Genomic DNA, 18017 nt, shown 5'->3' on the forward strand with positions numbered 1-18017 from the left:
TTCTGAAGTAATTTAGGAATTTAAAGTCATTTTAGGCAAGTTTTAGGTCAAAATACATTGAAACCACACATCAAACTCAACTGATGGTAGGGCCTCAAAAGTTGGTATTATGTCGATCAAAGGCTGTAATTTAGTAGAAATATGGATCCATCCATAGAAATAGACACTAACAGGAACTTTCTGGGACCCCAATACCAGCGTTGTTTAAAAGTTTGGCACTTTTTCCCATTTTCAACGGCCAATAATGATGAATTACTGTCAGTTTGAACCATTTTAGACTTTTTTTAAAAAAATATTTTTTTGTACAAATGTTGAACCATTTTGGATGGTTTCTAGTCAAAATAGCAACAAACTGGAATCTTGTCTTACCATATTTGCCTCTCATCAAATTCTACTGGTGTTAGAGCCTCAAAAAGGGCTGAAATGTCGACTCAGACTGTATTTTCAGTAGAAAACACGGATGCATCCATAGATACACACTTATAGGAACTTGCTGGGACCACAGCAGCACCCTTGTTGGAAAATGTTGCCCTTTTCCCATTTTCAAGGACCAATAATGATAAATGTGTCCAGTGCTGGAGGTGTCTGATCAGTAGGATCTGCTGGAAACAACGTTGTCTGCGTCCTCACCAGATGTCATGGTTGTGACGGTTTTATTTCTGGAGACACTGAGCTCTGAAAATGGCTTTTGTGAGGGTGAAATTGCATGAATTCCCAGGTTTAGGGTCTCTGCAATATCAGTGGTTCTTCACCTGAATTTCTTTGTTTGTTGGACAAAACGAGCGATTAAAAGATGGGGATCGCTACAAGACGGGAACAAACAGGCGCTGCAGATTTGTGTTTGTTTACTACGGCTGCAGGTTTTTTGTTATCTGCAGCCATCGCAGGCAGTGGAGCATACGAGAAGCGCCACAAGTGGCTATTGAATGACCGACGGCGAAATGGAGGCCGAACCGCCGCCGCCAGCTGGTCCTTCGCCTTGAGGGGGGAAACTGTGACGGAGAGTTTAGGTCAGCGGCGATTAGACGGTGGGATTCAGTGGGCGAGAGCAGAGAGGGAATCAAATAATGGGATGTGGAGACCCGGCCAGCCAACCGGCCGACTCTTTCTGGGGCTCAGCGGTTGGCAGCAGCCTCCCCGTCTTCTTCACGAGCTAAATTTAGAGCCGAGCTGAGGGGGTCTTCTCCGGGCCCCTTTCATTATTCATCAGCTGAAAAAGGACCCAGTTCAGTTTCTCCCTTCAGCAGAGAGTCGCTGCTATCAGTCATCACGAAGAGTCCACCGCTGGTTCGTTTCTAACACCGCCAGACCAAAGCTTCGTCCTGAATCGACCTTATAGCACGTTATCTGTATGTTCACCTGCATCGTCTGAGAGCTCTGAGTTTCAGGCATCTCAAGAAAACCACGGTTTTATCATTGTGTCCTACAAAGTGTTGGGTTCCAGTTTGTCATTTTAGATTTAGATGCCAAACTAAACTACTCAGTCACTTTTATTGGAGACAACTTCCAAATATTTCATATCGAAGACGGAGTCACGGTGCACATTTTCCAGGCCTGCAGAACGATGTCTAGATCAGCGGTGTTGTTTTGGAATTTAGCCTCAAGAAAATCACGTTTTTGTCGTTGTCTCCTCTGAAATGAAGGAGCAGGGTCAGTTTCCGATTTGTCATTTCCCATTTACACAAACTACTAAACAGAACTGCTCAGCCAGAGATGTTGTTCTGGACACAACCACCAAACTTTTTGATATCTAAACAGGACATATGATGCAAATTTCCAGGTCTGTTTTTTTGGTTTTCTGCCATCAGTCACTGCATTAATCAATTTGCTCCCATCTGATCAAATTCTCATTGGTGTTGCTTTCATGAGAAGAAGAGCTCTGCACCAACGTCCCTGCAGGTTTATCCCAATGTTCCCACTGATGCTGCAAACAAACCACCTGTAGACACATTCTAGCGACGTCCTGATTCCATCTCCAACGTAGAGAACGATTTATTAGAAAGGGGAACGCAATTTACTGCTTTAAGAGAAAATGCAGGTTTGGTACGGAAAACCAAAAGTGCCATAATTCAACTTTGTTTGCTCACTATCAGATGGAATTGGCCGCTGCTGCCTTTAACACTTTGAAACTGAATCTAAGTCTCTCTTGTTCTTTTTATTAGTTTATTTTTTTATTAGCTACACAAGATAAACTGTTGTTTTTATTTGTTGTGACTGCGAACGTTTAGCTATTGTTTAAAGTGAGAGTTTTAGTTTTACCGCTATCATGCAACACAAAATGGATTTGAGTTTCTTCATGAAGACAGATTTGAGGTTGTTTTATTGGGTTATTTAGAATTCAGACAAACAAAGCTGCGCTGAGTGGAGCTCAGATAAGTTTGTTTACTTTGCTATAAAATACAAAAACAACATTAAGGAACCGCCTGAACGCAGGAGATCTGTTTGTTAATGCATCGCACAGCGGCTCGGTTGTCAAACACGTTTATTAACTTTAATGTTCTTGTGCAGCTGGATCTTCTGGGAAAATTGCATCGATTCAGGACTCCATATCGCCGTACGCTCAGTGTTAAATGGCTCAGACGTGTTTGACATCCCTAATAAAGAAATCTGATTTATTTAATGTTTCGTTGGCTCCACCTCCTGATATTCAGATCACGCCGTCTCCTTTACCTTTACGGTTTTATACAAACCTAGTAATCTGCTCCCAGACAACCTCTTGCTTTGAGTGTCGCCTTCTTTTCTGTGACTTTAACAGCAGCAGCAGCGTCCACTTCATTATTTATCAGCATCTCCTCACTTGTCATTTGTTCGCTTGTAGTCCTACTAACCTGAATTCTTTTCCACAAGCAAACAGCTGAGATGTTGTGCACGAAGTCTTAGTTTCCACTGTGAAATTTTTGCAGTGTTTTATTTGCAGGAAAACTCCCAACTGTTGTTTTCTTTGGAGGGTAGCAATGTTATTTTTTCTTGCTTGTTATTGCAGAGTTTTATGGAGTTTTTTAGTTTTGTTGCTTCATGAAATGCAATATTATATACAGCTGTGCCATTATTATTATTACCATGAACCTATCTAGTCATATAAGTAAATCCAACAATACGACAACGGACTTATTATGAAAATATAATGACATTTACCAAGCCTATACCAAGTCAGATTTTAGTTTAGAGAATTGAGTTTAATAAGTTCTGTATGTTGTTTTGGCTGGATTTTTAGAATTTTAGATGTTTTCCAACCTGGGAGTTTCTGTATTTTTACCCTCAAAAACAACGTCTTACCTGTCAAGTCATTCTTATGGTTCAATATCTCCAGAAATAAAACTCCCACGGCCATGAAATCTGGTGAGGACACGGACAGACAAGTTTCCAGCAGATTCAAATGCAAGCATTGCTCCAGCAGAGAACAAATGATGAAATATTGGCCCTTAAATGGGAAAAAGTGCAGAATTTTTAAGTGAGGTTCGTATTTGGGTCCCAGAAAGTTCCTGTAAGTGTGTATATATGGATGTGTCTGTGTTTCCTGCTAAAAACACAAGCTTTGGTCGACTTTTCACCAACGTTTGAGGCTCTAGCATCAGTAAAACTTGATGTGTGGCAACATGAGGTTCCAGTTTGTTGCTATTTTCACATGAAACCTGCAAAAAAAAAAGTTCAAAATTACAAAAATGAATAATTATTTGCCCATGAAAATGGGAAAAAGTGCAACGTTTTCAAACAAGGCTGGTACTCGGGTCCCAGAAAGTTCCTGTTAGCGTGTATATATGGACGTATCCACGTTTCCTACTAAAAATACAGTCTTTGGTTGACAATTGTACCAACGTTTGAGGCTCTAACACCAGTAGAATCTGATGTGTGCCACGTATGAATCCAGTTTGTTGCTTTTGTGGCATCAAAACAGGGAAGAACTGGAAAAATTGCTCGTTTTCCATTTTCGTGGACCAATAAGAACAAATGTGGCCTCTGTTGGAACCATTTGATTAATTGTGAACTATTATGTCTGCGTCCTCACCAGATTTCGTGGCTGTGGGAGTTTTATTTGTGGAGATACTGAACACTGAAAATGGCTTCTCAGATAAGACGTTTGTTAACAGGAACAATACAAAAACAAGGGTTGAAGAAATTCAACAAATTCAGCCACAATATTTGACACAACTAAAACTGGTGCGTTTAAGTGTCTAGATGTTGTCATTACAAGCTGCCTTCATGTTTTGAGGCTTATGTGGTTGAATGTTTCCAAACCTCTGCTGGACATGAGCAGTGAACTAACAAAGCTCTTATTTATTAGGAAACTATGTGAAATTAAAAAAAAAATCAGCCAAATATTTTGCAGAACTTATTTTAAATAACCAACAAACTTTAAACAGAAGGTGGTTGATCAACCGACACCGGCTGAGAGTTTGGTTCTGAATTATGATGTCATTGTCCTTTCATGGAGGTGACCTTATCAGCTTTAGTGCTCGTTTTTAAAAGGTTTCTTCATCCGAACCAAAAGCACATGCCATATGGGCGTGAACCAGAGAGAACGCTCGTCCCCGTCGGTGCAGGTGGAGTCTGAAGCCTCGGTGGAAGTGCTTGTTTCGGCGGCGGTGAGGCCGAAGGTTGCCCCAGAAACCTCCAGGCGATACGTCAGCGCTGCTTGTGGAATGCCACCGGCCGGCTTCCTCCTATTGTGGCCGGCTGGAGGGACCCCCCCACCCCACCGCAGGCCTTTTCTCCTCATCCCCCCACCCTCCGTTAGAGGTGAATAGAGGACTCGGTGAAACTCCAGACTCTCCACCTCCATCCCCTCCTCCACTCAGCCGACCTCCTCTTCTCTTTAAAACGCTCTCAGCGAGCCGCCATAAACCCACGTTTCACCCCGACTCTTCTTCAGACCTGCAGCTTTAAGCCTCCTGCAGAGCTGCAGCTATTTTTATTTTTTAAAAAATAGTTTCCTAAAGCTTAACGTGACATATTCAGTCCAAAAACCTGCTTGAATATCAATCAAAGAAGCTCAAACTAATTCATTTAGCATTTTAATCCATAAATACGTGAATAAATAGAAAACTATTGCTGTGATTTGCCACTTTAACAAAACGTCTCAGTCATTTAATGTTGTGCTGTCCTGTGGATTACCTTACTGGGTTTGTTTTTGGACTACAGCTGTCAGAACAAATGAGACTGCGACTGTTTTGATGGTTGTTGTGATGTAAGTCATGGTTTTTGTAAGAATAGTCGTTTTTGCATTTGAGTCATTCCGTCTCAAATCATCAAACATTTTCTGCTTGACCATCTCTGGCTTGTCTGATACTTTTAGAGCAGAAAATATACATATTTATAAAGGTATTTGTGGGTTTTTTTTTTTTAGCTTGATATATTTAGTTCTTTCCATGATAAATATTTTAAAGTTTTCCCTTTTATTTTATTTATTGTCAAGTGGAACATACAAGCTGTTGTATATACTTCTTCTTCTTCTTCTTCTTCATATTATTATGTTTAGTGTAGGTTTGGTATGTTTTTTCTTTTTTCTTTTTTTACTTTTCTAATTCATTATTATGTTAATTTAATAAAACATTATGAACAATTAATATTTAAAGACTAAAAATAATTTAAAGACTTAAAACTAATTTTAGCCTTTAAGTTTATCTGTCAAATAGATTATTTTACTGTACTTTTGTCTTATTAGTTTAGTATATTTATTTAATAACCTGAATGTACTACATATTTAATCGTTTTAAATGATTTATTATCATTCAGATAATGGTGTGTTAATTCCTGCAACTTAGATATTTCACTTGTGCGTGTTGTGGTTTCCTGAATATTTTGGATAATTCTTCTGATTCAGCTGCTATATATTAATATTATAAATGACCATATTACTGCTCCGGCACAGTTAAGTTACTTACCTGAGTGAGGCACTAATTCAAGTGTTCGTCATATTTAACATGCAAAACTGAAAAAAGAAAATGGCCATTTAAGGGTTGTCAGAGCGGTTTTTGTATTATAAGGACAGTCGTCTGATGAATGTTAATGTGGCCTGATAAACAGAACATTTTCAGTAGGTTACCATGTAAACAAACACTTTGACTAAAAAAGGATGACATTAAATTTAAATAACACCACTATACGTTTCACAATCTGTTTGTTTAAAAACTGAAACGTTGTTTTTCACTGTAGTTTGGGTGAATATCCCAAAAAAATGTGTGCATTTTTGGAGGCTCCTGGGTAAATTTTCTTTAATTTTGGGTAACAGGAAGGCGTACCTTTATCTGCATCCACATTGTGACATCGACTGTGCCTGTACTGGAATGCTTGTGGAAGACGCTTGTGTTTATTAAACCTTCAGTAGTATCTGCTAACTCACCTTACGTTGCTCTGATCTGCTAATGTGCTCGTCTGTCTCTCTGTGTAAACAATAGCTTCAATAGATGTTTGTGTCTTTGTGCTGTTTGTTTCTGTTTCTGAATCTGTGGTTCTGATTCTGTGTTCTTCAGGCAAACGAAGCCTCTGACGTTCGCTGACTGTATCGGCGATGAGCTGCCGGTCGGCTGGGAGGAGGCGTACGACCCCGTCGTCGGAGCGTACTATGTCGACCACAACACCAGTGAGTCTGCTTCCTGTTGCTGCCATTTCTGGGTTTTTGTTTTTGGAAATTACCTTTGTATTTGTCCTGCCTGTGTGCTTGGAGATGGGAAAAGTGCATTTAACAAACTTTTAAGGCAGAGATGATAGAGAAGGTAGAATTTCAAGAGTGGCAACAAGAGCATGTTTTGGTTTTTTCTGTTTTACCTTTTTGTGATTTGCCTCATAGGTGCATCTGTAAAGCTTGTGCTTTCTCTTAGAATTTCATGAAAGTGTGATGGTACCACAAACAAAAACAACAAAAACGTGAAATGTTCTGTATCTGTGAAAGCACCTGTTTAACACGAGCTAAGTTCTACAGAGCACTTTACAATGTGTTTTTCATTCACTCATTCACCGACACACCAATGCAAGGTGCTCGCCTATCGTTGGCCGATGTCGATGACGATTACTGGTGATCGAGAAAGGCCAATAACCGATATCTGTAACCGATATGCATTTAAAGTTATTTATTAACGTAATGCGGTATCAGGGACCGGTCTTTCATCACTAGGCTTGTTTATTAATAGGGATTACTATGACTGAATTACAAGCTATATACAATAAATATTGTGTATTAACAGTGTGATAGCAGGAAACCTGTTGTGTATATCTGTCAGTAGCACTTTGTCTTCTCCGGTTCTGTCTGCTGTGTTCTTCTCTGTTTCCTTAACCTTCTTCTATTCGATCACTTTTATTCCCCACAAAGGTCATTAAGCATCATTTGTTATTGTTTTCCAGACACTGTCAGGCTAATCTGTGGCTGCTTTCTGACTTAGCTGCTAGCGTAGCTGTAGCTAATGTGAAAGCAGCTAATGTCCTGATTTGTGGAGGTGGCTGTGCTTTTTGTCCATTTTTTGCTGGCTGTGTCTCTGCTGGAGAGGTGCTTCTGTCAGCTAGAGCAGATTTTAAAAGTTCATCCTACTTTTGGAATGTGTTACAGTGCTGCAGATAGCATTAGCTGACAACCTATGCAACGTGAGCTCTAGCTGCACCAGTTTTTTTATGCCAACAAGTCAATTATTGGAGTTGGAATGTTTGTGGAAGACACATGTGCTTATTAACCCTCCAGCAGTATCTGCTAACTCACCTTACGTTGCTCCGATCTGCTAATGTGCTCGTCTGTCTCTCTTCGTAAACAATAGCTGTCAGTGTTGATTAGTTGTTACTTGTGACGTGTAACCAATCAGATAAGAGCTGAGACCACCGGGTGACTTCAAGCAGAGCTAGCCAGCTGCATCAGAGCCATAGCAGCTCATTTAATTTCACCTCATAAAAGTAATGATGCCAATTATGTAAAAATGCCAGATATCTGCCTCATTAACAGGTTGGGTTGATAATCAGTTGATCTCTAATTGGGAGCAACTTGGGGCTCAGTGTCTTCACCACAGGGAGGGGATCAAACCACCAACATTTAAATGAACAACCCGCTCCACTTCCTGAGCCATGGCCACTAACAGTATAAATCTGACTGCAACAAGACATGCTAACGTAAGTGTGGTTTCCCTGCAGAGAGCACCCAGCTGGAGGACCCGCGGGCCCAGTGGCAGCGGGAGCAGGAGGCCATGCTGCGGGATTACCTGGCCGTGGCCCGGGACGCCCTCAGCGCCCAGAAGGAGATCTACCAGGTGAAGGAGCAGCGACTCCGCCTGGCCCAGCAGGAGTACCGGCAGCTCAACGACGCCTGGAGGGACAAGTCCACGTCGCAGACGAGCTGTGAGTTTAAGTGTGCTTTTTCAGAAGCGAAAGTACAGACTAGAAATTAAAGAAAAGGAGTTAAAGGAATAGTTTTGTGGTGTGACGTTTGATGCTGGATATGAGAGTGATGCGACAGAAAGTCTAAATGTGATTAAACAATAAGACCTGAACAGTCACAGGTGCTGTTCAGGTCTTATATTTAATCACATTTAGACCTCACAGTCACACACCTGGAACCCTTCAGCAGCAATCAGTAGGAACATTTCTACATGCATGTAGATTTAACAAGAAAAGTGAACATTATACAGTAACAACAAACAAAGAAAGAATTTTTAAAAATGCAAGTAAGTCATGAAAGTAGTTTTACTTTGGGGTGCAGGACATATTACACAAAAACTCTAATAAACACAATCAGAGTGAAAAGTGAAAAGTAATAAATCTGATAAGTCACAAAACTTAAATAAGTTAAAGATAACAGTAACATTAAATTACCATTTTTTAAAATATTTAATAACCTGTATGTACTGTATACGTAACACCTTTAAATTCATTTATATTACTTATTACAGACATTTTTATTACATACAGGTTGTAAAATAATTCATAAAATAAAATTGCAGAAAGAAAAATAGATTTGATTGATAAATTTGTGTTTAAAAATGTAGAAATAACAAAATAGTTGTAGTACTGAATTAATAATTGAATGTCACTAATTAGGAAATATTGGAATTTAAAAATCATCAGGCAACAAGACCGTTTGTCTTTTTAAATTCTTTTTATTAGCTTTGCTTTTAAATCTTGACAGAGAAAAGCAAGTTGACATTTCTCTTGGTATTGTTTCTTTAAGCATATATACATATAAAATGACCAGCGGTGATTCTAGATACTGATTCTGTCTTTAACTCTTCTGGCAGATCTTCACACATTTCTCTTTTTTCTGGATATTTTGTCCTGCAGTGAACTCCAGATCATCCTCGTCCAGCAAATACGACCCAGACATCCTCAAAGCAGAGATAGCCACTGCCAAAAGTCGGGTAAGAGCTTCTCCTTTTAAAGAGTCCAAATGTTCCGTTTAAAGATGTTCAGTTGTGCCTGTTAGCTGCTGTATTAGAACTTACAGATGTGTGTTGTTATTGTTCATGAGCTGAGAACATCATTGACAGAGGACTTCACCCGTCACTTGCAGCTCTTGTTTTGTCTCCTTCCGCTGCTGCTTTTATGCACATTAGCAAAGACTTCCATATAAATCTGTCATCTGTCTCTGAAAATAGAACTTCCTCCGGTTTGGGATTACAGATGCATGTTCCTGTTGTTCACGTTGAAAGCGAACGTACATTCTCTTCTCCTGGCTGTGGATCAAATATGTGCCGAAGTCACCTGAGTCCAGCTTCAGTCTCACGCTCGCGTTCAGCAGTTAAACTGGTCCAGAGCAGCGTGACCGCATGTTTAAACTCGCTGTGATGTTTGTGAATTCCCCACCGACTGCTGGAGTTCTCACCTTAAAGCTTAGATCTGCAGATGCTCTGTTTGACCGATCTTATGGAAAGACTGCTGTTGTCCAAAAACTGATCGTCTGAGTGCAGTGATTGGAGTATAAAGACTCCTGTATCTAGAAGGTCCAGTCACTGGTGGATCAGTACTCCTGGATCCAACTACACCATGAAGACTAAAGAACATCCAAGGAACTCTGTGAAAAGCATCAGTCTGGGGATGATCTGCTATAAATCTGTCAAGAGCAGACTGAAGGACTACTGAGGGAGGCCACCAAGACCGCTATGACTTCTCTGAAGGTGTTACAAACTTGAGCCGCTAAGATGGGAGGAGCTGTGCATGCAGCAACTGTTGTCTGTGCTTCATCAGTCAAAGCTGTATGATAGAGTGACAAAGAGACAAAAAACTCATATTAAATCTGGACTGGAGTTCACCAGAAGGCATGAGGGAGCATCATGATGTGAAGCACAGTGGCAGCAGCATCATGATTTAAAACTTGTAGGGCTGGACCCGAATAGCCGAATAGCTGACTATTCGTTCGGACTGCTGGTGTCAGAACACCAATTTTGATCTCCGACTATTCGGCCTCCTGCTTCCTGCCTCCTACCCCCCGTCAGCACCTACACCGAGGGTGGATACAGGACTGTGACCGGCGATTGCGGAGACGCGTCTTTCATTGATATACATTCTATTTAGAATAATGTCACTAATACTTGCCACCACCACGGACACAGCGCACCCCCGCCGTGGGATGTTCGCTGCCAATTCGAACCGAATATCCGGAGACCACGAATTGCCATTCGGACCAGCCCTAAAAACTTGGTGGTGGCAACATCATGATGTGGGGATGCTTCTCAGCAGCAGCCCTGGAAGGCTTGTAAAGGGAGAGGGTATAATCAATGCAGAAAAGTGTTGGGAAATCCTGGAGGACGACCTGATGCAGTCTGCAGGAGAACTGACTGAAGATTTGTTTCCTATTAAGACAATGAGCCGAAGCAAACGGCCAAAGCTACACAGAGCTGGTTGGAAAACAACGAGGTGAATGTTCTGGAGGCCCAGTCAGAGTCGGCACTTGTAAAGTTCTGTTCCCTCACTATCCCTGTGTAACCTGACAGAGCTTGAGCAGCTTTTTTAAAGAATTGGGTAAAATTCCAAATGTTCAGGCTGATTGAGACCAACTCAGGCTCAACTGTAGTCAAAGAGGCCTCTACTAAACACTGACTTAGAGGGATGAACACTTTTGGAGTCACTTATGTTGTATTTTTCATAAATTAACGTTACTTTGTTGAAATCAGTTTTCACTTTGACATTAAAGAGTCTTTGTTGTTGTGAGTTCTTGTCAGAAAAACTATTTAAATTGAGCATGTTTTAATGTTAAACAGCAATAAAAGGAGAAAACGTCCAAGGGGAATGAAGACTTTTTATTTGTGGCCCATTTCTACAGATTTAAGTAGGAACACTGTTTTATTTCTTTTCCGTGTTTTGTTTCAGGTGAACAAGCTGAAGCGGGACCTGGCCTGTATGAAGCAGGAGCTGCAGTACAAAGAACAAGGCTTCGCCACCCTCAAAGAGTAAGTCATCAGACGCCTCCCTCTGTTTTGCTTCGTCCTTCTTGTGTTCGCGCTTCGCCTCTGGAGGTTTTCCAGCTCGTCCTCTTCTACCTTGAGTCCTCGCTGAAGGACGCTTTGACAGGTGTGTTTGTTGACGGCCGACTCGGGGATTTGATCCTCACCTCTCAGGCCTCCGCCGGCGCTCCTCATTTAGTTTGACGAGCAGAGCAAGGCGGCCGGAGTCTTGACTTGAATAGCAAGTGAAAGCGTGACCTTCCTCCAGTGTTTCAGTTTCACATTCTGCCTGCAAAACACCTTCGACTTTAGTTTACTGCTGAGACACCGTGGAGTTCCTGGTGTCGCCAGGCCGAGGATCCCAGAGTGTCCGACTCTTCTTGGAGGTCAATGTGGTGTCTTTTTATATTTCTTAGGTAGGAACTAGCTTCTTTAAAGGTCTGGGTGCAACATGCAGCTCTGAAAATTCAAACTAGGGCTTCAACTCCACATTATTTCCATCATTAGTTCATCTGTTCACTCATTCATTATAACTGTGGTGCGTTTTTGTACCACCAGTCTTGCAAACGCTGCATATTTGAATGGAGCATTTAACTACTACATCCTAATAGAAACCACCAGGTCGAGCTTATTTAACGTTTACTGAACGCTTCTCCACTAAAATTAGAGCTATTTTTCTGATTTAATATTCCTCATATATTCAAGATTTAAGAGTATTTGTGCACATATGTAGCGTTTCTCCTGAGCTGTTGATTATAGCTCAGTGTATAGAGGAGCTCCAGTCGTCCAGCTCTTCTTACAGGGTGGAAAATTCAACAACAGCAGACGCCCAAAACACAAAGATATTCATGTTACAATAGTGAACTGATTGTTTCAGGTTTTAGGATCTTGTAGTAGCACCTGTAGTCCAAAACAACGTACTTTTTTAAGCAACAAGACCAGTGTCAGCCTCTAAAATGTGACATTTTACTGTTTGTTGTTGTTTACAGACATTCAGAGATGTTTAGATTTTTATTTAATGTAAAATAAACACCTTTTCCAGGTGAGATGTTGTTTGTTTGGGAATAAAAATACAAAAAGTCCCATGTCTGAATTAGTTTTTTTTTTTCACTGAACTTAGTTTTGGATCCCAAATAAAAACAAGTAAACTCTGAACAAAATCTAAGATTGTAGAGAAGCATCAAAAACGACACAGACTGACTGAGGTTCAGTTGATTTAATGCGCTGCTCGCTTTTCTGTATTGGTTTAGAAATAATTTAGACTAACAAGGCTGCAGGTTGAGTCACACATAACTGCGTATTTTTTATTCACAGTACGGAGCTGGTACACGGTTTTCTCTGGTCGATGCAGACTTAGTATTTACGGGTTTTAAGCACCACTCTGGCCTTTATCACTTCATCGTCTGCACCTGCTCGGCGCTAACAGGTAGCGTCTCTGAGCTGACTGTTTATGTTGTGAACTCAGATTTTCACACCGATCGGTGAGAAGGTTCAGCTCACACGTGTGGCGTCGGTCGCACGTTTCTACTCCTCCTTGTATTGACGTCGGATCTTATCTCTCATTTGTCAGATCCTTAACTTTTATCTGCATCACATGAGCGGTGAGCTGCAGAGCAGATAACGGATCCAGGACGTCCTGTGTTGTTGGAATTTGCCCCAGCGTGTGTTTTAAAATACTGAAATGCGTGTAAACCGCGGCTTATCGCTTCGGTTATCGCCTCGGCACTATCACGCATTCCATCCCGTCATTAAACACCTCTATAAAGGCTCCAATGAAGCAGCAGCTGGCTCCTATTTACTGCTGACCTACTTTTTCTTTTTTTTTTTTTTTTTAGCACCTCAGAATGATGCTAAAGGTAGAAGCCATCGGTCGGGAATGTTGAAAAGAGGACGAGGCTTTTTTTTTTTTTCGTGCTCGCTGCTGAATTGAACAGGAATGTCCGGTCTGTTTGTCTTGCCTCCCGCAGCACAGCGAGAGTGTCAGGAGGATTAAAGAGTAGCTGAGGCAGAGCGGTCGGACGGCATTCCTCCGTGACTTTCCTCTCCTGTTACAGTCGTCGGACGGCGTTCGGCAACCAATCGCTGTTTGCAGGAATACGAATAGGCTTAGACTGGAATGCAGCCACACACTCGGCCTCTGATAAGACTTCGCTAAATGCTGCAAACTGTGCGACCGGTTGGACGCACGAGAAATTACTGCTGTGTGACGAATCAGATGCGACACGATGGTTGAAAGTAAAAGGAAGCAGGACTCCAAAACAAGGAGACAAAAACACATTTTTAGACGAACCCTCTGATATTCAAGCTGCTTTATCAGCGTTTTTTCTGCTCCTGCACCTTTATACAAACAACACAACCATGATTAGAAGCAGAGAGAACTCCTTTGTGCAGTGTGATGCACCTATACAGCCATAAATTGTACAAATAATAGTCTAATTTCTTTGATTATTTATTTTACAAAAGCTGGAAAAAGCCTGGATGCATCAACACTTTTCCAGCAGGTGATAGCATCGCTGGGAAAACTGGAGGCTCGAGATGCGATAGATAATTTTACGTTTTGATTTGTTTCCGTATCTTTCTCAAAAGTCAGATTATTTTGGTCAGTAATGGCGTCACGTTAGCAGCACAGAGGAGCGTAAAACTTTTAGGTTTGTTTCACAGGAAAACGGTTTATTTTTGGTGAATTTTTAAGTCAGACATGTAAAATAAAGTGAATTAGATGAAATATTCTGATTTTAAGCTTAGATTTGGTCACTTTTCAGAACTATACATCACACTGTCGGAAAAGTAGAAAATCTCACAACTGTAGATGTTTTTGCAGTTTCTGTGATTTTGGCAATTTTCCTTTTTTGGTATTCGAAAAAGCCAAGAATTAGTCAATGTAATGTCTTTTTTCTTTTCAACGTCTCCACTCTACATACTGTAGACATTTGCCTGTTTACACGTCTAATGTGTTTCAGTACTCGTCTCCTCTCTCTTCTGTGTAAACGCTGCAGTTCAGCCGAGACGTTTCTGAGTTTGTCTCGTTGTTTACAGACTCTGGTGACTACAAACGGGTTGGTATTGAAAGTTTTTTGAACGAGACATGTAGGAGATGATGATTTTAATGAAATATCACAATTTTCAGCTTAGATTTAGTTAATTTTTCCACCTACAGGGTGCTTAATGGATGACTAGTTTAGGAGCTGTCTGGGAGTTGAACATCTGGACGGGTTGAACGTGAACAGTGACGAAAACGCTGCAGACTTTTCTTCACGGTTTAGTTTGATGTTGGTTTTTTTGTCATACGTTGGGATTTTGTATTATCTGGTTTGTTTGTGTTTTTTTACTTTTGTCTTACATTACTTAAAACCCGACTGTGCACAAAACCAGCTCCATAAATAAATACGTTTCCCCTGACTAACCTGCACAAAGAACCAGACCAGAACAACTTCCAGCACCTATGAGACTGAAAAAAGCCAAACCAGCATGGACAGAAGTCGGCTTTTAAAGTTTAAAGAGGCCGGGAAATGTAGGATCCATCTCTACCAGTCTGTTTTTACGTTTCCCTCTAGTTTTACAAATAACAGGAGAATGTGGCTCAGTATAAAGCTGCATTATGTCTTCTTTACAGTTAAACAAATCCACATTGGCCATGAATTCTGTGAGACAGCGCTGCGAAGCCTTCGGCAACAAGTTTATGCCAGTAAGGAACAAAACAAATCTGTATTTTCATTCTGTATTTGACAACTCGAGGCCAAAGGTCTGTCTGCGCTCACAGATGGTTTCGGTGTTTGGGATAAAGGAGCTTTAATAAAACAGGGCCAGGAAAATGTAAGACACGACTTGAAACGCACGACAGCAGTTATTTAAACGTCCAGAGTCTGTAGGTGTCCGACGCGTCTCTTTGTGCACGTGTCACTGTAAAGTGGCCATCGTGATTTAAAACATAAAAAGACTCGTAGCAGCTCTTTTGCTCGGCATAAGTCGACGTTTGAGAAGGACTTTGAGAGGATTACTTGTTCCCTCTGCCTGTTACAGGCAAATACCTCCCTCCCTCACTTCCTCATTCTCTCTGTACCTTGTTTTCTCCCAAACCTCCCTCCCCTCTTCCCTCTCTGAAGAATGTGGAAGGACCGGTTATTCACATGCATGCATGACTTGCCGATGACCGGGTTTACATAGCTGCTGCTGCTGCTGCTGCTGCTGCTGCTGCTCTGATGGTGGTTTTTCCCTCAGCTGGGTCTTCCCCGTCTGATAAAGAAAGCAAAGAACTAGTTTTGATGTTGTACTCAGGACTCTAAAGCTTTGCTGTTAATGTTCCTCATGGCTTCATTCAGACATATTTGAGAGATGAGACAAGCGATATTTAATGCATAATAAAGCAACAACAATCAGGACTAAATCTGAACTAGTAGGAGCTTATCAGAATGACAGCGCTGTCCATGTGTGATGATAATCTAACAGCTACTTTACTAACAGGAAACAGATAGTATGGCCCGTTGACAGATCCTTATTCATCCTGTCTCTAGGTCGGAGATAATTTAGAACTCTGACTGAATAATGAAGTTACTGCAGCTGCTTTGGAGAAGCTCAGCTGTTTAACAAACTCAGAGGAAAGATTCCTACAGACATCTGGAAGCAACCAACTAGACTGTGACTTTATCTGATGTGAAGACAGAAAAGTGTGATTTGCTGTTTGATCCTGACCTGGATTCATCCTGTCTTCATTTAGGGGACAATTCAGAATTACTGGTAATTATTGACGCAGTTTCTAAACCCTCTCTCTCTCTTTGGCAATGCTCATACGGGTCCTGCTTTTGTTTGATGCTGGAAGTATTTAATAATGTCAGAGGAAAGACTCCTGAACAACAAACTAGACTGTGCCTCTGCCCACAGTGTGATTTGCTGTCCGATCTTGACGTGGACCGATTGTGCTGTGGATTTTCCATACAGCTCTGTGACGGCAGGTTGAATTAAATATTGCTGGATCTTGTCTTTACAACCCTCTTTGGTAACCGATTGTGTCTTTCTTGAGGTGAAAAGTTATCTCATCAATGATTCTGTCTGTCGATTGGAACCTTTCACACGAGGTTTAATGCCGACTAAAAAAAGTTGTGAAATAGTTTTTGGCTTCGGATCACTTCTGGATCTGACTCTGCACTCGCCAGTCAGTCAGTCTTCCTTTTCAGTGTTTCTCTGCTGTTTCTGAAACTAAATATTGTGCAGCGCGGCTAATAATTATTTACACTTTTATTTAATCAGTTTGTTTATTGTCCAGTTTAAAAAGTGTCAGAAGCAGCAGAGATGTTTCAGAGCTCAAGGTGACTCCGACAGCTGCTCGTGTTGTTCTGAATCATCGTCCTAACCGACCTCCTCTCCCTCACCTCCAGGATCGACCAGAAGGTGTCCAACAGTCCGTATGGCTACAAGCTGCAGGAGGCCCAGGCCATCCTCAGCGAGGTTCGCTCCATCCGGGACGCCATCAGCTCCGGGGAGAAGGAGAAGCAGGAGCTCATGCAGGTAAAAAAAAAAAACGGATTTATCATAACGTGTAACATAAGAAACGTGTAACATAAGAAAACTTGGAAAAAAACAACTGAACTAAAAGAAAACTCAGGTTTAACTCTAAGCCTGAGTTCTGCTGCGGACATTTAGAGATGCTTTAAGACCCGTCGTCAACTCGTACGGTCGATAGAAAGTGAAAGAATGATGTTTTGAAAAAGAAGAAATCCGTAGAAATCACAAACTCTCCTCATTACATCACTTCGGATGATTCAGAAATCCAGTTTAGTCATTAGTCGCGTTTTAGATTTAAAGAAAGTCGGGATTTGTCCAGCTTCTCTTTACAAGAACGGTACACAAACTGTACATATATGAACCTTTTTTTCTCCTAAAATTAGTAAATATATAAGTAACTCAGTAATAATCAATAAATGAAGAGTTCATTTGCAATAACAGAGAACTCCATCGTCACAAACCTTCAGAAAACTCATTTTTTCATCGTCTACCTGAGACAATATCAAGCTTAAGTTATCTCTATTGTTATCATGTCATTTCTATACTGAATCAGATCCACTCAGCTTCAGTTTGACTGATATTATCTCAAGCAAACAACAAAGAAATACGTTTTCTAAAACTCTACCCATGAGCTTGTTCTCACGTTCTCTTCCTGGATAAATGAGGAAATCTTCACGTCTGTGTGCAAAAAATGAGGAGACGTGAAGTAAAACTAAAAAAAAACTGAGCTTAAATATCCGTTTTGTGTCTCTAAATGAGGATAGAGGGTAAAGTTTACACTGCAAAGGTAAATTCTGGGGAAATTTCAGGGGAATTCTGGAATGACACAAGGACTCGTGGGTGTTGTAAGAGTTTTTGTTTTAGGTGCACAAAAAAAACTACAGTTTAGAAAAAGATTTGTAGAATTTTAGCCTCTAAATGAGTGATTTAGTGCTCTTTATAAAACATAACAGGATTTCTCACAAACAAATTTAAACTAGCAGCTGTAACAGTCTTATTATATCACTAGAATGATGCTTCCACCTCGCTGCTCTGCTGAACTTGACTTGGACAAACTTTTAATTTCCTCGTATCTTTAAAGCCAGAGCACGAGATTAGCCCCGTCGTGTTTTGCATGTAAGAGTTTGTTTAAAGGCCGCTGGAGGCTGGATGTTCAGAGCGTTGTCA

The 18017-nt window shown here is 41.0% G+C and overlaps 1 protein-coding gene across 1 annotated transcript in view; it reads left to right on the plus strand.

The window, feature by feature from the left end:
• wwc1 (WW and C2 domain containing 1) overlaps positions 1-18017 on the plus strand; it is a 72753-nt gene that overhangs the window by 16174 nt on the left and 38562 nt on the right. The window contains exons 2-6 of the mRNA XM_008294081.1: positions 6471-6580; positions 8110-8313; positions 9253-9329; positions 11278-11357; positions 16724-16853. Coding sequence (XP_008292303.1) covers positions 6471-6580; positions 8110-8313; positions 9253-9329; positions 11278-11357; positions 16724-16853 — 601 coding nt within the window. The remainder of the gene's footprint in view (positions 1-6470; positions 6581-8109; positions 8314-9252; positions 9330-11277; positions 11358-16723; positions 16854-18017) is intronic.

The sequence above is a fragment of the Stegastes partitus genome, unplaced genomic scaffold, assembly GCF_000690725.1.
Source record: "Stegastes partitus isolate 25-593 unplaced genomic scaffold, Stegastes_partitus-1.0.2 Scaffold936, whole genome shotgun sequence".
Classification (NCBI taxonomy): Eukaryota; Metazoa; Chordata; class Actinopteri; family Pomacentridae; genus Stegastes; species Stegastes partitus.